The sequence below is a fragment of the Dama dama genome, chromosome 22 (assembly GCF_033118175.1).
Source record: "Dama dama isolate Ldn47 chromosome 22, ASM3311817v1, whole genome shotgun sequence".
Lineage (NCBI taxonomy): Eukaryota > Metazoa > Chordata > Mammalia > Artiodactyla > Cervidae > Dama > Dama dama.
Genome location: NC_083702.1, coordinates 25,935,164 through 25,955,745, shown reverse-complemented (window position 1 = coordinate 25,955,745; position 20,582 = coordinate 25,935,164). Strand labels below are relative to the sequence as shown.

General features: G+C 38.2%; 1 protein-coding gene across 2 annotated transcripts in view; it reads right to left on the bottom strand.

The window, feature by feature from the left end:
* Positions 1-1,287: 1,287 nt before the first annotated feature.
* DERA (deoxyribose-phosphate aldolase) overlaps positions 1,288-20,582 on the bottom strand; it is a 110,372-nt gene continuing 91,077 nt past the window's right edge. The window contains exons 7-9 of one of the 2 annotated variants that reach the window (XM_061125084.1): positions 8,972-9,084; positions 4,360-4,509; positions 1,288-1,981 (exon numbers count right to left, since the gene is read on the bottom strand). In XM_061125084.1, the coding sequence (XP_060981067.1) occupies positions 1,925-1,981; positions 4,360-4,509; positions 8,972-9,084 (320 nt within the window). In that variant the 3' untranslated portion in view covers positions 1,288-1,924. The remainder of the gene's footprint in view (positions 1,982-4,359; positions 4,510-8,971; positions 9,085-20,582) is intronic. The other variant, XM_061125086.1, reaches the window with a different exon arrangement.

The following is a 20,582-nucleotide window of genomic DNA, read 5'->3' as shown; positions in this document are numbered from 1 at the left end:
TGCCTCATATAAATCAGAATTGAAGATAATGATGCCTGTTCACTTGATCAACTGAAATGACCAGCTGGGTTTAATGGGAGGAAAACAGAAACCCCTGTGAAATTGAAATAGCTTCAAAGGTGAGGGAATGTAATTATTTTTCTGCAAAGTTTCTTCTCCAAAGGTGACTGGCCATTGTGCTGGTGGGCATGTGGACCAGCATGTTATGACAGTGGAAATGGCATTCAGAGCCACTGACCACATCCAGAGGCATAAGTCAAAATTTGCTCTCTGCTAAGCTGTGGGGGAAAGCAGAATTTCTTCTCCACTCTTATTTTTCATCATTTCATTCACAGTCGGAGAGGTGCTTTGAGTGACGTGCCTAATTGACTTCTGAGAGGCAAATTTTAATTTAGGTTGCTGCTAAAGTGTTTTCTCTTTATAGCCATAAACCATTATCTTGGATGTGTTATCATTATCTTTAAGGTAATATAATTTGAGGTCTGAACGAATCGTGGTATCACCTGCACCAACTCCTTTAACCTTACAGATGAAGAAACTGAGGCTCAGACACGTGAACAGACAGGACCAAGGTCACAAAGCTAGAAAGAGGAAGAGGCGGGGTTAGAATTCAGCAGAGAAAAAAACAAAACCAAAACCAATTCCCAATGCAGTGTTCTCCACTTATGAGTAGCTGGAGACTTGTGCAGGGAGGAAAAAAAGATGCTCTCCATGAAAATCAGCATTTAAGAAAACTTAATTTCTACAAAGGTGGGAGGAGGGGAGCTGAGAGAGACAATGAGTAAATGAACCAGTAGCCCCCAAAGCAGATTACTGTCCCCCACAGCTGACTGGGGGCTCTGGCTATGTGTCTCTGAGGGCCGGGGGACAGTTTTACGTACCTGCGGTGACAACACAGACTCAGGAGCCATACTGCCTGCCTGGCATTGATTCCCGACTCTGCTAATTCTGAGCTCTTGACCTTTGCCAAGTTGCTTAAGCTCTCTGTTCCTCAGTCCCTCATCTGTATAAAAGGATGATAACATCAATACTGACCGTTGTGAGGATTCAAAACCTTACTATACTAACCTTACTGTACCAAGAGATTAAATAAAGGCTAAAGTAAATTTATATACATAAGGAGCTTCACACATACTACGTACTATGTTAGGGTCTGCTGTTTCTTTCCTATTCACTCTACCAGGAAAAAGTTTCAGAATATAAGACATAAGTGGTACTTGTTAATAATGTACACGGGTATTTTGTTTAGATAAAGACACAAGGACTCTACTAGAGAGACTTAGAAAATCATTGATAAAATCTCTTTTCAAGTTTAATAGATTACCTTTTCAACATGTATTACTACAATTTAAAGTTTTTTTTAATAAACAATAGGAATTTTTTTCATTAAAAATATTCAATGATATCCATAGTTTCATATAAAATGACAGATATTTCATTAGTAAAACAATTAGTAAAAGAGCATATCTGTTGAGAAAATTAAAGACAAATTATCATGGCAGGAAATTCATGCTGAGTGATTAGGAAATTAGTCCTGAAGTAGTTTGGAAGAGCAAGAGAAGTTCGGGGTGCTTCATTTTCTTTTGCCACATTGTGATTCTTGGGCAAGTCAATATTCACTTCCTTAGAATTTAACATTATCAAAGCTATCATTAACATTTTACTCAGAGTTCTTAAAAGAAAACCTTTGCAAAATTAACCCTGGAGATCTAGTAATTCAGATCATTTCAGATATGCCTGAAATGGGGACCATGTGTAGATTAGTTGTTTTTTTTCCATTCATTCTTTAAGCTAAATTCAATGGAAATTTTAAGGGGGGGGGGAAACTATCTATCCCCCCATTTTTTAATTAAATAACTTTAGCAATCACATAGATAATTTTTACACATTGTTGCAAAGGACGTTTTTGGAATCTGTTGATGATCTAAGACATGGGGAGGTCATGGTAGGCTGCATATCTTCCGGTCACATGATGGTAAATCTGTGGAGAAAACAGAGTTTATTCACCAGTTATTATATTCCTATTCATATCAATTAATAATTACACTACTACATAATGATTTTGGTTAATATTTCATTATGAAGCCCCACTGTTATGTACTTCAGCAGAATATCCTTCCAACTTTACTTCAGGTGGAAGTTTGCTTGGAAGAAGGCAAGTGGGGTATGATGAGGTCAAGGAGCTGAGTTTTCATCTCTTGTTCTCACAGTCCAATAAATGCTTTTTTTAAAAAAAAAAAAATTGAAGTTGATTTACAATGCTGTGTTACCTTCAGGCACACAGCATAGTGATTTATATATATATACACATACACACACAAATATATTCTTTTTCAGATTATTTTCCATTATAGGTTATTACAAGATATTGAACATAGGTCCCTGTGCTATACAGTAAATCCTAGTTTCTAACCCATTTCATGTATAGTAGTTTGTATGTTAATCCCAAACTCGTAAGTTACCCCACCTCCCCTTTCCCCTTTAGAAACCATAAAGTTTGTTTTCTAAGTTGTGAGACTATTTTTCTTTTGTAAATAGGTTCATTTATATTATTTTTTTAGATTCTACATATAAGTGATTCCATAAAATATTTGTCCTTTTCTATCTGACCTATTTCACCAAGTATAATAATCTCCAAGTCCATCCACATTGCTTCAAATAGCATTATTTCATGCTTTTTTAATGGCTGAATAATATTCTATTGCATGTTATATATATGCACATCTTCTTTGCCATTCCCCTCTCAATGGACATTTAGGTTCCTTCCATGCCCTGGCTACTATAAATAGGGCTGCTATGAACATCAGTGTGCACGTATGTTTTTGAATTAGAGTTTTCTCTGGATATAATGCCCTGGAGTGGGATTGCTGGATCATGTGGTAGTTCCATTTTTACTTTTTTAAGGAACCTCCATAGGGTTTTCCACAGTGGCTGCACCAATTTACATTCCCACCAACAGTGTAGGAGTGTTCCCTTTACTCCAGACCCTCTCCAGCATTTATTTGTAGATGTTTTGACGATGGACATTTTTGATGATGGCAAGAATACACAGAAGAACTACACAAAAAAGATCTTCATGACCCTGATAATCACAATGGTGATCACTCACCTAGAGCCAGATATCCTGGAATGTGAAGTCAATTGGGCCTTAGGAAGCATCACTATGAACAAAGCTAGTGGAGGTGATGGAATTCCAGTTGAGCTATTTCAAATCCTAAAAGATGATGCTGTGAAAGTGCTGCACTCAATATGCCAGCACATTTGGAAAATGCAGCAGTGGCCACAGGACTGGAAAAGGTCAGTTTTCATTCCAATCCCAAAGAAAGGCAATGCCAAAGAATGCTCAAACTACTGCACAACTGCACTCATCTCACACGCTAGTAAAGTAATGCTCAAAATTCTCCAAGCCAGGCTTCAGCAATACATGAACCGTGAATTTCCAGATGTTCAAGCTGGATTTAGAAAAGGCAGAGGAACCAGAGATCAAATTGCCAACATCCGTTGGATCACCGAAAAAGCAAGAGAGTTCCAGAGAAACATCTATTTCTGCTTTATTGACTATACCAAAGCCTTTGACTGTGTGGATCACCACAAATTGTGGAAAATTCTGATAGAGGTGGGAATACCAGACCACCTGACCTGTCTCTTGAGAAATCTGTATGCAGGTCAGGAAGCAACAGTCAGAACTAGACATGGAACAACAGACTGGTTCCAAATAGGAAAAGGAGTACGTCAAGGCTTGTATATTGTCCTCCTGCTTATTTAACTTCTATGCAGTTAAATAATCATGAGAAACGCTGGGCTGGATGAAACATAAGCTGGAATCAAAATTGCCAGGAGAAATATCAATAACCTCAGATATGCAGATGACACCACCCTGATGGCAGAAAGTAAAGAAGAACTAAAGAGCCTTGTGATGAAAGGGAAAGAGGACAGTGACAAAGTTGGCTTAAAGCTCAACATTCAGAAAACTAAGATCATGGTATCTGGTCCCATCACTTCATGGCAAATAGAAGAGGACGACAGTGGATGAGATGGTTGGACGGCATCACCAACTCAATGGACATGAGTTTGAGTAAACTTCGGGAGTTGGAGATGGACGGAGAGGCCTGGCCTGCTGCAGTCCACGGGGTCGCAAAAAGCTAGACACGACTGAGCGACTGAACTGAACTGATTCTAACCAGTGTGAGGTGATATCTCACTGTAGTTTTGATCTCATTTCTTGAACGATTAGTGACGTAGAGCACTTTTCATTTGCCCGTTGTCCATCTGTAACACCTTTTTAAATAAGTGACTTTTTATTTCTTTCTTAAAAATACTTGTCAGGTGTTCCAAGGACAGCGGGCTGAGGCTCCTCACCTGCCTCTCAATGTCGGTAAGCAGAGTGCTGGCACCTATTCGAAAGAGTTCAGGCTTCATCCACTCATCTCCCAGCTCCTCCTTTATGAGAGAGAGCCACACAAGGGAGTCCTTCGCGCTGCGGATGCCTCCGGCCGGTTTAAAGCCTACCTGAAAGGGGACATGGGAAAGAGAACAATGCTTAGTATTGTTACTGCGTTGCTTTCAAAACTGGTCTTGTGTTAATACAGGGTCTCCATCCTCTCTCTTTTCTAAAGCCTATTTCACTTCCCCCAGCACTGAGAGCACTGACTCAAGCCCATTCACAGGACAAAATGACTTTTCCAAGATTAATGGGAAGAATGTCACTGCTTCCAAGGAGACACTAATGAGAGTTAATAACCCTCATTAACATTTCACGTGCTGGAAAGCCATAAGCCTTAACCATCTAGACTATAGCTGTGAACCTGGGATAAACAAGAGAGGTGTCAATAAACAGGAAAACACAGCTCAAGAGCCCATTCATTCTCCATTTCTATCAGGAGGCCACGGGAAACGTACACCTTTTGGCCCTTCAATCTGAGCTGCAAAAGATACATTCGTGGGTTTAAAATGAGAAGAAAGAATCAGGGAGGCCATACTAACCAAACCACAGCAACCAGCAAGGAAAGGTGACAGTTATTTTAATCAACTGAACTACAGGGACTTTTAAGTTGTCAGTAGACCGAGCTGCATAAAACAGCCAAACAGCTAAATAAGCACAGGAGAAAAAGACAATGTAGGGGCCCTTCACACTTTAGCAGTCTCTGAAGGTGACCACCAACAGCACAATTCAGCCAGTATCTGATGTCTACAAATGATGTCCCTGAGTCCATTAGAAAAGGATAGATGTGTCCTATATACAGTAAAACCTGCTTATCTAGAAATACTTTTCTTAAGAACTTGACTCTCCGATAGAGTAAATACCCAAAGCCCAAGGAATGAAGCTCACACATTTGACCACTCAAGAGTTTGGTTGCTCTGCTGGGGAGCACCAGTGAGGGGGAGTGGTGGGGGGAGTTGCTAGCAGAATGCCAGAGAAGGGAAACAATAAGTATATGGTCCATTATCAGCCTATAAAAAAAAATGAGTAAACAGAAACCTCAATTAGGGACTTCCCTGGTGGTCCTGTCATTAAAAATCCACCTTCTAAAGCAGGGGACATGGTTTTGATCCCTCATCCTAAGACCCCACATCCTGCGTTTCTGCAACTACTGAGCCCATTCGCCACAAGGAAAGATGCCCTATGCCACAATTAAGACCCAATGCAACCAAATAAATTTTTTTAAAAAGAAAAGGAAACCTCAATTAAATAGAGTCGGGGGCTCTTACTCCCAGATAACAGGAAGAAGAGAGACTCTTCTTTCCTGGCAAGGACTCAGCTTGTGAATAGCTCCAGACTCCTTGTTTACTATCCCTCCCATCTTCCTTTTCCTCTCAAGCATTCTTCTTCCCCTGCCCTGCAGGGAGTTGCATGTGGCTCACCATGTTCACTGATCCCCAATAAATCCATCTTTGCTGGAGAAATAGCTGGCAGTTTACTTGCTTTAGGTCAACAAACCCAAGCTGGAAACTTCTAGCTAAACTGGCCTCCCCCATTTTCCTTACCACACCGCATCCAATGACCAACAGTCCGTATCACCAAGCCCACCCTCTGAATCCCCCTCCACACCCACACACGCTTTCCTCTCAACTCTCGGTTCCACTGGTTTAGTTCAGACCCTCGTCAGTCCTCACGGGAACATCGGCAGAAGTCCCCTCACTGGTTTCCCTGCCTCGGTCACATGTCACACAGTTAAGCAACAGCCACGCAGAGATTCTAAGTACATCTGCCTATCACTCTGGAGCCCAGGTGACCTTGTAAGAGTAAGGGGAGGTGAGGATGGGAGAAGCTAAGTGGAGTGAGGCTATTTATTGAGATAAGGCAAAAAAAAAAAAAAAAATCAGTGAGCTGATAATAGCATACATGTTAATCATAGGAGCATTTTCTGTCAATTAGGCAGTACTGCACACAGATTTTTCTATATAATTCTGTTGTATCAGCAAGTCTATTTGGCAATGTTTTGAAACAGAGTTTCTAGCATAAGTTTTTCCTGTCTCTTTTTAAGGGAGAGAATACGGAAAACATAAATCTGCAATGAAATCGGTTATGAAATAGCAAACCTCTGCTTCTCAAGAGTGACACTAATCATGGTCTGGAAGGCAACCCATTACATTTTAAAACATCCCTTAAATCAATGATGTGGAAGCTTCACCGTCTAAGGGTTGCCCGGACAGCTTGTCAACACTCCGAGAAAATGCCCCTGATTTGCACCAGGTCCTTTCTTTGTGAAGTCAAATGTGATCCAGATGAATATGAACTGACTTCTACCTGCTTCTCAGTAAAACCAGGATGAACTTTATTAGCTAAGGAAAGGGGCAATACAGTTAAAAAGAAAGTCATGAAAGACAGCAAACTGTTCCTCCCTCTCTACCCTGATCTAGATCATTGAACAGTTAAAACTTTTATTGAAATTCTTGTGTAAGGGTTCTTTCAGGAAGGGACGTGTTCACTTTTCAGATAACAGCTCAATGAGTGAATCAATGAATGTTTGTTAAAAACAATACAGGACTGGGTGCCCAATGGAGAATTTCAGCCCTGACTGTGGAGCTTACAAGGGCTTCTCTGGTAGCTCAGTGGTAAAAAAAATCACCTGCCAATGCAGGAGATACAGGTTCAATCCCTGGACCAGGAAGATCATCTGGAAAAGGAAATGGCAACCCACTTCAGTATTCTTGCCTGGGAAATCCCACAGAGAAGCCTGGTGGGATACAGTCCATGGGGTTGCAAAGAGCTGGGCACCCCTGAGCAACTACATCATAGAGCTTATGAACGTAGAGATAGAGATGCTTGAGGACTATCCCTGACCCAGGGCTGCCAGGGGTGAGGGCCCAGGCATTTGGAAGTACAAAAAACTTCACATCAGTACTTCCCTGGCAGTCCAGTGGTTAAGATTTCCCCTTCCAATGCAGGAGCTGAGGGTTCAATCCCTGGTCAGGGAGCTAAGATCCCATATGCCTCACAGCCAAAAAATCAAAATAAAACAGAAGCAATATTGAAACAAATTCAATACAGACTTTAAAAAAATGGCCCACATCAAAAAACTCTTTAAAAAAAAAACAACAAAAAACTTTGCATCTATTGGAATGCTTTTTGGCTGAGAGTAACCTCTGGTCTAGTGAGTGGTGGTGGTCTCATTTGAGGGTCCCGAAGACAGAGTTCTCATATTTACAGCCTTTCTTTAAAAAAAAAAAAAAAAAAAAAATTGTTTTTAAATTTAGATCATTGCAGAAAGGCTACCAAGTAGAGGTTACGCAAGTTAAGTCAACTTTCCTATGTAGGCCACAGTAGATATTTATCCTATTTGTACTCTTCTAAGATATAGAGGTATTCTGAAGGAGCTCATCTCCTCTTAAACCTAGGTACCTTCTAAGAAAGGTCTCCAATTCCAAAATAAACTGAAATACAGTCACATATAAAGTCATCACATCCCAGCTGGCAAAGGATTAAAGTTCTTTTTTGGGTTTCTATTCAGCAGACATCAAGAGATTGGTTTTAAAAGATGCCTTTCGTGAAGGCAAAGTCTCATTTAAAAAAAAAAAAAAAATTACCTTTCTCTCCCATGATGTAAAAAAAAAAAAACGTAATCCTTTGAGATAATTTGCAGCTAAACAAGCAACTTGAAGTGAAAAGGAAAATCCAAACTCATTTTTTAAAAAAAACACCTCATACGCATTTTTTCCTTTTAAATTCATATGTTTCAAAAAATATGTATTATTTTTCGAAAAGCTGACAAAAGCGAGCATATACCCTCCTCGGCTTAACAGTCTTCCAAAGAGCACATCTGACTGCCATAAAACGCAAAAATGGATATTTAATTCAAGAGCTATATAACGTCTAGCTACCTTTTCCCTGCTGTTTCACAGCATTTCATTATTTTGTTTAATAAGTTCATCTCCTCGAGAATTTTCTCTTCACCTCATATTATTAAAAGTAATAAGTTTTTCTGGACCGGGGGTTTCCCAACAGAAAAACCAATTTATGTGTGTCCTTCAATAATGACAGGAAAAGATTATTTCCCATTATATTGCATACTTTTCATATCACCACCACAGCTTATCATATTCAATAAATGTTACTCTGCAATTCTTTCCATTCCTCAAGGAAGTTTAATTTCTGCATTAACCTGTTTTCGCCGGCCAACGCCTTAGCAGAAAGCCTCTGTGTTGTGGCAGAATTAGTTCGTTAAAGAAGCCATTTAGGAATCTCTTGTCAGTGATAACATTGTCTTCGGTTAAGAAAAGGACAGAAAGTGAGTTTACATCTTGATCACACCTGCTAACTCCCTCACTCACCCTCACTTTTCTGTGAATCACACATTCTTTCCCCATGAACGTATTCTTTTGTCATGAAAGGTAAATTAAACGTTTATCTTAATAACGGGAATGCATTCACAGCATCTGCATATAAAGACAGCTATAGTGGCTGTGACTAGGATTATAAATAACATCATCTTTACTCTGAAGGAAGAAAGATTTGCTGGCAATAAAATACCTTGTTTCCAGTTTTCCAGAAGAAATCTCTGATGGCCCGAAGCATAACTATAGCTACTGGGAAGGTAGCATTTACTGTTTCTTTTCCCGTAGAGGTCTTAATAAAATCTGATCCTAAAAAAAAAAAAAAAAAGGAAGAAAAACTCCATATCAATTTTTTAAATTAATTAATTAAAACACTTACTTTTTTTTTTCACTTTTGAGTTGGTGGAAGGAGCAAGTCCTGTACCTTTTTTTCCCTGAGGAATTTATTTTTCATCAATTATTTGAAAAACTAAAACCAAATCTCTCTTTAAAGTCATTCTGTTCATATATTTTCTCTTCTTACTTTGTGTGTATGCTCAGTCGCTAAGTCATGTCTGACTCTTTGTGACCCCAGGGATCATAGGCCACCAGGCTTCTCTGTCCGTGGGATTCTCCAGGCAAGAATACTGGATGTGTTGCCATTCCCTGCTCCAGGAGATCTTCCCAACCCAGGGATCTAATCCATGTCTCCTGAGTCTCCCAAGTTCCTCTTACTATAAAATGAATTAAATTAGGCACCAAATGGATTCTTCCAGACCCCTAGGGCTCTTGCCTCTACATTTCCATATCATCAACTAAAACCAAGTTGGTTTATTTAATGGAAAACTGAGAGAAATAGAAACAATTTTTTGCCCTATGCTTAGCATCATATATCATCAGACTACTACAAAACTAGAGGGCCTACTCATTTTCCCCTCATCTTCTTATGTGCGGTACAAAGTGCACAGAACGGCTGTGACAATATAAGGAGAATCATCACTAGCTCATGTCTATTGCACTGTTTCTTAACAAAAGCTGTCTTCCAACTAGACGGTGACTTTCATGAAAGACACCACATATTTTCAACTTGCAAATATTTTAAACAACTTCTTGTCTCTCAAATGTATCTTCAACCTATTGATGCAGTTTAACAAAATAGCACAAGGAGACAGAGGAGAGGAATAGTTAAGAGTCACTGAGCTCTGGGTACCATGCACTATTCTAGTGATTTACAAGTATTGACTCAATCCTCACAATAACTGTATGCGTTAAGTACTAATATGATCCCAATTTTTAAGGAGGAAATGGTGACTGCAGCCATGAAATTAAAAGACGCTTACTCCTTGGAAGAAAAGTTATGACCAACCTAGACAGCATATTAAAAAGCAGAGACATTACTTTGCCAACAAAGGTCCATCTAGTCAAAGCTATGGTTTTTTCAGTAGTTATGTATAGATGTGAGAGTTGGGACTCTAAAGAAAGTTGAGCAACAAAGAATTGATGCTTTTGATCTGTGGTGTTGGAGAAGACTCTTGAAAGTCCCTTGGACTACAAGGAGATCCAACCAGTCTATGCTAAAGGAGATCAGTCCTGAATATTCACTGGAAGGACTGATGTTGAAGCTGAAACTCCAATACTTTGGCCACCTGATGCAAAGTGACTCATTTGAAAAGACCCTGATGCTGGGAAAGATTGAAGGTGGGAGGAGAAGGGGACGACAGAGGATGAGATGGTTGGATGGCATCACTGACTCGGTGGACATGAGTTTGAGTAAACTCCGGGAGTTGGTGATGGACAGGGAGGCCTGGCATGCTGCAGTCCATGGGGTCGCAGAGTCAGACACGACTGAGCAACTGAACTGAACTGAAAGGAAAGTAACTTGCTTGAGGTCAAACAGTAAAGTAAGGGAGGAAGAATTCTAACCAAAGCAATAGCATTTAACCCATGTGCTACAGTGCCTCCAAAAAACTTAGTGAGGGTCACACAGTCAGACACAGGGTCCATCCTTCATGTGGTAGTCTACCCTCAAACTGTTCTGTGGACCACAGCTCAGCATCACAGGCACTACCAGAGAGCTTGTTAAAAACGCAGACCCCCAGATCCTACACTGAACCAACTAAATCATAACCTAAATAGAAACTAGGTTCCCAGATGATTCCTGGGCAATTAGGGCCCACGCCCATGGAATCCATGAAATCATTTCTAATCTAATCTCTGAGATTTTCCCAACGTCCATCAAGGTGGTCAAAAGAAGTAGAGGAAAGAAGTGGCCAGGACTTCCCCCTCTAGCTTCAAGGGCAAAAGGCACTTCCAGGACGACTCTGTGGATAGAGAAGTTCAAATCAACACTCCTTGAGTAAGCACAGTGTGAAAGGCACAGCAGAAAATATAAACACAAATCATTCAAGCTCCTTCCCTCAAAAGCATACATTCAGGGAGCAGGTGGAGATGCAACATAAATCCCATGTAATCACTTGATAAGCCAGAAGTCAGGAGATCTGGTTTCTAACTCTGGCTGACATTTACCTTGCAAATTCCATCACCTCACCTTTCTCATTTATAAAATATGTCTGGAAATTCTTACTTGCCTCATAGTGTTATAGAAGTAATCAAAAGAGACAGTCTCTGTGAAAGGATTCTGAAAATTATCAATGTTATACAAACCAAAAAGGAGCAGGGACCTAGGTAGGGCTATGTAAGAACTATGAGAATTCTGATCTACCCAATCAGGTCATCAGAAACTTTCTTTCCTTTGGGCCTAAAGGCCCACTGGAAGAAATGGAGATGTGCCTGTCGTGCCTACATTCATTCAAGGAGTATTTACTGGGAGTTTACTATGGGTTGCACTTTGTCCTACCTGCTGGGAACAGATCAGTACACAAAACAAAGTTCCTGCCCTTGTGACTAGATTCTCAAGAAGAAAAAGACAATAAATAAATAAACACATAATGAAGGTCACCTGATGCAAAGAACTGACTCATTTGAAAAGACCCTGATCCTGGGAAAGACTGAAGGCAGGGAGAGAAGGGAACGACAGAGGATGAGATGGTTGGATGGCATCACCGACTCAGTGGACATGAGTCTGAGTAAACTCCGGGAACTGGTGATGGACAGGTGCTGCAGTCCATGGTGTCACAAAGAGTCAGACATGACTGAGTGACTGAACTGACTGAATGAATAAAGGCCAGGTGGAGGTAAGTGCGATGAAGAAAAGTAATGCAATGTAATGAGCAAGAGAGTGATGGAGGTGGGGGGAGATAGCTGCAATTAAACAGTCATCATAAAAGTATTTCTGATGAGTGAAATACAGAGACTGATGAAAGGAATCTTTGAAAAGAGCATCACAAGGAGGGAAAAAGCAAGTGCAAAGGCCCTGAAGTAGGCATGTGCTAAGTTGATGAATGAATGAATGAATGGGACTACAGAACCAATACCTGGCCCCTACAATATCAGAAATAACAAGCAGAGAGAAGAAATGAAAGCCAGAAAATAGATGTAAAAGAACATCACCAAAGATTCATACTGATACTAAGATGTGTTTTCCTAATAGGTGTCAGTGTCTACTGATTCACTAGAAGACTTTGGGTACCACATCGGATACAAGGCTTCCCTGGTGGTTCAGTGGTTAAGAATCCGCCTGCCAGTGCAGGAGACACAGGTTCAATACCTGTTCCAGGAAGATCTAACATGGTGAAGAGCAACTAAGCCCGTGCATCACAATCAATGAGACTGTGCTCTCAAGCCCAGGAACTGCAACTACTGAAGCCCGCACGCCCTAGAGCCTGTGAAGCCACTGCAAAGAGAAGCCCATGAGCGACAATGAAGAGTAGCCCCACACTCTCTGCAACTAGAGAAAAGCCTGCACAGCAATGAAGACCCAGCAGAGCCAAAAATAAATAAATAAAATTATTTTTTAAACAAACAATATTGGATATCATCTAAATTCTTTTAAGCATCTCAGAAGAGAGGCTATCAAGGGATCAAGGGTACATATTAATAATCACTTCCTATTGTTGTAGATTATGACTTCATAGTTCACTTCTTTTTATTGATAAATAGTATTCTCTTACATGGTTGTTCCACCATTTGTTTATCCATTCATCTAACAAAGGATATCTTAGTTGTTTTCACTTTTGGCAATTATGAATAAAGTTGCTATAAACATTCATAAACAGGTCTTTGTGTGCACATAAACAATTTTCAAATCAGTTGAGTAAATAACAAGGAGAGCAATTGCTAGATTTTACAGTAAGACCATATTTTAAGCCTTGAAAAAAACTGCCAAATTATCCTGCAAAGTAGTTATATCATTTTTCATTCCTAACAGTAATGAATGAGTTCCTATTGCTCTGTATCTTCATTAGCATTTGGTGTCATTTGACAATCTAACAAATATGCATATAATCAAGGGCAAGTGTCATTAGATTAGATTACACCTATTTCAATTATGGATTGCTATGGTAAACAGTTTTTCTTAAATTTCAAACTCCAATTGTCCAGTACAGTAAATAGGAAAGAAACAAACCTGTGTATATTAAACTTATATCATGCAACCTTGGTAAACTCACTTAGTAGCTTCAGGAGTTTGTTGTTTTGGAGGGATTTTCTCCATAAACAGTCATGTCTTCTTCACAAAGAGACAGTTTTATACCTTTCTTCTTGTATTAATTTCTTGTGATTGCTATAACAAATTATAACAAACTAGGTAGCTCAAAGCAACAGAAGTTTATTCTCACTGTTTTGGAGGCCATAAATCCAAAATCAAGGAGTCAGCAGGGCTGTCTTCCCTGTGGAGGCTCTCAAGAGACACATCTTCCTTGTCTCTTTGACTTCTTATAGCTTCCAGCATTCCTTGCCTGCATCACTCCAAGCTCTGTCTCCATCTGCATATTACTTTCCCTTCTGTTTGTGAGCTTAATATTCCTTTGCCTTTCTCTTACAAGGGCATGTGTGTGCATGAGTGCTCAGTCGTGTCTGGCTCTCTGCAACCCTGTGGTCCATAGGCCACCAGGCTCTTCTGTCTGTGGAATTTTCCAGGCAAGAATACTGGAGTGGGTTGCCATTTTCTACTACAGGGGATCTTCCAAACCCAGAGCTTATAGGATGACATTTTGAGCCCACTTGGATAAGCCAGAATAGCAATGTCATTTCAAAATCCTTAAACACATCTCCAAAGGCTCTCCCCACCAAAAAAGGTAATGTTCACAGGTTCCGGGGATGAGGATGTAAATCTATTTTTGGGAGCCATTATCAGCCTACCACACTTACCAGTCTTTATACACTGATTTTCCTTTTCTTATCTTACTGCACCAGCTAGGACTTACAGTAAAATGTTGAGTAGGAGAGCTGAGAAAGAACATCCATCCCTTTTCTTAGAAGCGTCTTAGGGAAAAAGCATCCAGTTTCTCAGAATATTAGCTGAAGTTTGTTTGTAGATATGTTTTATCAAGCTGAGGGGGTTCCTCTCTATTCCTAGTTTGCTGAGAGATTTTATTACAATTAGGTGTTGGAATATATCAAATGCTTTAATTGTACCAATTGATATTAGCATACAATTTTTTTTTCTTTTTTAGCTTATTGATATGGTAGATTACATTACATTGAATCAGTCTTGCACACCTGGAGTATTGGCTGTGGTATATTGTTCTTTTTATATATTGGACTCATTTTTGCTACTATGTTGTGGACGACTTTCACATCTAAGTTCATGAGTGATATTAATATTCATCTATTGTTTTTCTTCTTATAACTGATATTTGGGTAATGATAGTCTCACAGAGTGAGTGCTCTCTCTTCTACTTTCTAGAAGAGATTGTGGAGAACTGGTATTATTTTCTTCCTTAAATGTTTTGTACAAGTCATTAGTTAAACCATTAGAAGCTACTGCTTTCCTTTTTGGAATGTTTTAAATATTTTTCTTTAATAATTTGCTTAATATTTATTCAACAGTTTATTAAAGTATCAAATATAATATTATTAGATAAATTATCAAATGTTATATTATTAAAGAAGCAAATTTATTATCTTATAAGACTATCATTAAAATAAATAACATCACTAATAGTCATAGGCCTGTTCAGACTATGTCTCTCAGTGTGAGTTTTGGTTGTTTCTATCTTTCAAGAAACTGATCTAAGCCATCTGTATTATCAAACTGTGGGCAAAGAGTTGCTCATACCATTCTTTTATTATTTTTTTAATGATGATAGGAATAGTAATGATCTCTCATTTCCGATATTAGCATTCTCTTTTTGATCCCTGGTTATTCTAACTAGAGTTTTACCAATTTGATTGATCTTTTCAAAGTACCAGCTTTTGGGGTTTTCAAATTTTCTATATCATTTTTGTTTTCAATTTCATTTCTGTTCTAAATTTTATTTCTTTTGTTCTGCTTGCCTTAGACTTAAATTGTTATTCTTTCTCTTTCTATGTCCTAAGGTAGAAGCTGAGATTATTGATTTTTGATAGTTTTTCTAACATATGCAGTTAAAAATTTCCTTCTAAGCTTTGCTTTTGTACCACTTTACAAATTTTGATGAGTTATACTTTAACTTTCATTTAATTAAAAAGAAATTTCAAAAACTTCTCTTAAGAATGTCTTGAACCAAGTATTATTTAGAAGTACAATGTTTAATTTTCAACTATTTGGGAAATTTTCAGCTGTCTTTCTGCTATTGATTTCTAGTTCAGTTTCACTGTAGTCCAAGAACATACTTTCTATTGTTTATTCTTTTAAATTCATTTAAGTGTGCTTTAAGAACCAGGATATATCCTTTCTTGGTGAATGCTCCATGTGAACTTGAAAATATGTATTCTGCTGCTATTGGATAGAGTTTTCCATAAATGTCAACTTGATTAATAAGGCTGTTCAGGTCAATTACATCCTAGCTGATACTTCTGCTTTCTTGAGCTATCCACTACTGAAAGACAGGTCATGAAGTATAGTTATAATAGTAGATTTGCTTATTTCTCTTTTCAGTTCTACCAGATTTTGCCTCAGATTTTGACGCTCTGTTGTTAGATGTATATATGTTTAGGACTGTTCAGGATGTCTTCTTTGAGAAATGACCCCTTTATTTTTATGCCATGTCCTTACTTATCCCTAAAAATGTTCATTTTTCTGTCTTTGTCTGAAATTAATACCCCTACTTCTGCTTTATTCTGAGGTTAGCATGGAACATGTTCCTCCAACCTTTTTGTTTGAACCTTCAAAGTCTTTATATTTAAAGTGGATTCCTTACAAACAACATACACTAGGGTCTTATTTTTATAATTAATTATAACTTTTCTATGTGTTGTATTTTATTGTTACACTTTTTTCTACCTTCTCTGGCTTTAACTGAACATTGTATATGATTCTATTTTATCTCCTCTCAGCATATCAATTATACTTCTTTTGTATATTTTTTAGTGGTTGCCCTATAACTTTCAATATATATTTTTAAGTAATCTAAATCTACCCCCAGATAACATTATATATTGCTACACAAGTACTGCAGTTATTTTTCAACCAAGTATTCCTAATTTTTCCCTCCTATCCCCTAAAATACTGCTGTAGTTCATTTTCATGTAGTTATATCTATGGTACAACCTAGACAGCATATTAAAAAGCAGAGACATTACTAAGCCAACAAAGGTCCATCTGGTCAAGGCTATGGTTTTTCCAGTAGTCACATATGGATGTGAGAGTTGGACTATAAAGAAAGCTGAGCACGGAAGAATTGATGCTTTTGAACTGTGGTGTTGGAGAAGACTCTTGAGAGTCCTTTGGACTGCAAGGAGATCCAACCAGTCCATCCTAAAGTAGATCAGTCCTGGGTGTTCATTGAAAGGACTGATGCTGAAGCTGCAACTCCAATACTTTGGCCACCTGATGTGAAGAGCTGACTCATTGGAAAAGACCCTGATGCTGGGAAAGATTGAAGGTGGGAGGAGAAGGGGACGACAGAGGAGGAGATGGTTGGATGGCATCACTGACTCAATGGACATGAGTTTGAGTAAACTCCCGGAGTTGGTGATGGACACGGAGGCCTGGCATGCTGCAGTCCATGGGGCCGCAAAGAGTCAGACACGACTGAGCGACTGAACTGAACTGAATCGTATAATCATCCAATATACTATCACTGTTACTACTTTAAACAGTTATCTTTTAGATCAACTGAGAAAGAAAATAATTTATTTTTGTTCTTCACTTATTCTTTCTCTGCTGTTCTTTCTTTTTCAATGTAAATCAGAGTTTCTGACTTACATAATTTCCTACTCCCAGAATAATATTTTTAACATTTCTTACAGGGAAGATCTGCTGGCAATGATTTCCCCCAGTTTTTAATATGTCTAAGCCCTTTGCTTTTTAAGGATAATTTCACTGAATATAGAGTTTTAGACTGATGGAGATTTTTGCCTTCAATACTTTACTTCATTTTATTTTGACGTGGTTTTCAATGGAAGTCCATTGAAATGGTTTCCATTTTCTTTCCTCTGGCTTTTTATTAAATTTTCTATATGTCTTTGGTTTTCTTCAGTGTGAATATTATATACATATGTATCTATGTAGAAGGAAACGGCAACCCATTCCAATACTCTTACCTGGAAAATCCCATGGACAGAGGAGCCTGGTGGGATACAGTTCATGGGGTTGCAAAGAGTCAGATACAACTGAGCAACTGAGCATGCATATCTCAGTATAGTGTTTTTTGTTTGCTTGCTTCTGATATTTATTCTGCTGAGTGAGATTCCTAGATCTATAGTTTGGCATCTATCATTAATTTTGGAAAACTCTTGGCCACTATTACTTCAAATATGTTGTCTGCTCAATTTTCTTTCTTTTTCAACTATTCCAGTTACATGTGCCACACCTTTTGAAATTGCCCCACAGTTTTTGGATGTTCTTTTTTTTTTTTAACCTGTTCTCTTTGCATTTCAGTTTAGAAGGCTTATTTTGACCTATCTTCATAGTCACTGACCCTTTCCACAGTTCTATCCAGTCTACTGACAAGGCATTCTTCATTTTTGTTTCAGTGTTTTTGATTTCTAGTTTTTCTTTTGAGTATTTCTTAGGGTTTCTAGCTCTCTGTTTACATTACCTATCATTCCTTCCTGTTGTCTACTTCCCCATTAAGATCATTAACGTATCAGTCTCAGTTACTTTAAATTTCTCTTTCTGATAATTCTAACACGTCTGCCATATCTAATTCTGGTTTAATGTTTGTTTGTCTCTACAGACTGTGTTTTTTCTTGCCTTTAAGCATCTCTTGTAATTTTCTGTTGAATGCCAGATGTGACATCAGGCAATAAGAACAGGGAATAGGGAGGACTTCAGTGCGAGATTTTATGTTAATCTGGCTAAGAGTCAGGCTGTGTTTACTGTTTGCTGTAGCCACAGGTATCAGAGTTTTTGAATTCTATAATGTCCTTGTTTTTGTCTCTCATGTTTACTTCAGTCTTTCTAAATCTTCCTCTTTAGAGACAGTGTATGTCTTTTAGCTCTGTCAGCTGCAATCCACTGGATTACTGAAGCCCTATTACTGTAATGATAATGCATGGGAGAGAGGAAGTATTTTATAATCTTATTATTAAATTTCAGTCTTTAAGTGGGTTTTTGTCCTTGGGCTGTAACCTTCATAAGTGTGTCTTGGCTTTTCTCCCTGACTTTGATGACTTAGGAAGACTAGAGTGAAATGCCCTCCCCAGGAGGATGAGGCTCTAATAAAGCCTTTTGCCTTGGAAAGTGGACCTTTGTTAAGAAGAATGATCTGGGACATATTTCACAATGATTATCTTCCTCTTTCTCTATCAGGGCCTAGAGAAGATCTTTCTTGGCTCTTCACTGTAAGAATATGCGGTTCCTGGAGAGAAAACCCACAAAAATGTAGGGGCCACATGTAGCCTCCAACACTTTGCCAAAATTACCATTTACATGTTCCTACCAGTTTGACTCTCACAGATGGGGAGATCTATGCTATGACTCTCAGAATCTGCCTATCTCTAAAGATTTCAAGGCGGAAGTTTGCCCTGTGACTTAAATTCTTTAATGTCTGAGAAAAGTCATTTATTTTCTGAGAAAAGTCATTGATTTTCAGTTTATTTGGATTTTTCTTACTCCAAGTACAGTTATGAAAGCATCTAAGATCTTCATATGTCAAAGTTGACACCAGAAGTTCTGAAATTTTAAGGCAAGCCTTTATTGTCTGGGAAGTCACATATGGAAGAAGATACAAATTATATACAGTATTTGCATGTTTTGGATATAAGATTACAGTCAACAAGAATTGGAAAGGTTCAGATTCACTTTAGCAAAAATAAGAGACGGCTTCATGGAATGGGTGAAATTTGGAAGAGACCTTGAAGGAGAGAGAAAATGTGAAGATGAGAGAGCAGATGGAAGAAAAATACCATTAGAAGAAATACCAAAAGCACAGAAATTTCAAGACATATCCCAACAGTAATAAATGGATCCATCTAAAGAATCTCTGGGAGGGACAGGGAGCACAGAAGTACAGAATGGTGATATTTGGGATATATGTGTCAATGTGGGTTCTAAAATCTGACTGTAACAATCCCATAGGATATAGAAGGTCTGATCATCTGAAATCAATGTTTAAGATGCTAAATATGATGCTTGGATAGGCTGAGGAGGACAACTGGAAATCAGAGACTACATAAGAGATTCATAGAGCAGGTGGGTGGAGGCACCACTGGCTATTTCCTTAAATCCAGGAATATGACCTAGCTTTAATTACACAAAACACCTTAGAAAGTACCTTTGTATTTTACAACTGTCAAAAGAACAATGGATTTTCCAGTGGGAGTGAGTAGGCACACACTTTGTTTTACTTATTTTAATATTGCTTCCTTTGCCCCTCTGCTAAACCAAAATTACCTTAGAGAAATAAATGCTAGATTTGGAATTACTGACACCACAGAGCACCAGAGGTTCTCCTCAGAGCTCACGTAAATCCAACATTAACCAAGCTCACCTTTGCTCAGCTTGGGGGAAAAAACTTTATAAGAAAATATCTCACAATTAAAATAGCTATCCATATAAATATTCTTTCATAAGTGCCCATAATTTCAGTGAAATAACTAAACTAGGAGATGAAAGGCCTGAAGGGTCAAAAGGAACACATTAAATAAGACAAGCATTCAAATGTGCTTGGTTGAAATTAAAATTAATAATAAATTTATAGTATGATATTAAATTATATATTTTTTTATTTTTCTAATTTGAAATCTCTAGCACAAGAGTTTTTTCGTGGTCTAAAGCAACTCAAAGCTTTTCTAAGGCCTATAATTACAAGTCTCCATGGTACAGTTTCATTAAAAACTTTCATTAAACAACAGCTGCCCTTGTATATGGTCTTCTAATCAATTTGGTCAAACAGAATGACTTCTAATCAGCTGTTGATAAAAATAGAAGATGAAATTTTAATTCTAATAGATTAACCACAAACTCAAGACAGTCTTCAAAATCCATCTAGCTCTATTCCCCAGTGGATTTAATGACTATTCAGCAACTCATTACTAAATAGAACAAGATGAACATTTTCCAGTTCATTAAAGAAATGTACTATGTATTTTTGCATTGTCCTCATGATTCGTTACAGGGAGTCTTAATTACAAGATAATGGATAATGGTTATTAAATGCAGACTGCAGTAATGAAGCTCTATTCATTTGCGAACCTCAGAGACTGCAAAGAGAGGAAAATAAAATTACTAGCTTCAAAAGATTAACGGATCAAATTATTATTCAATTTTGAAAATCTCATTCAGACTTCATAGAAACAAGAAGAGATTAAAAACTAGTATTAAGACCAAAGTAGTACATTTA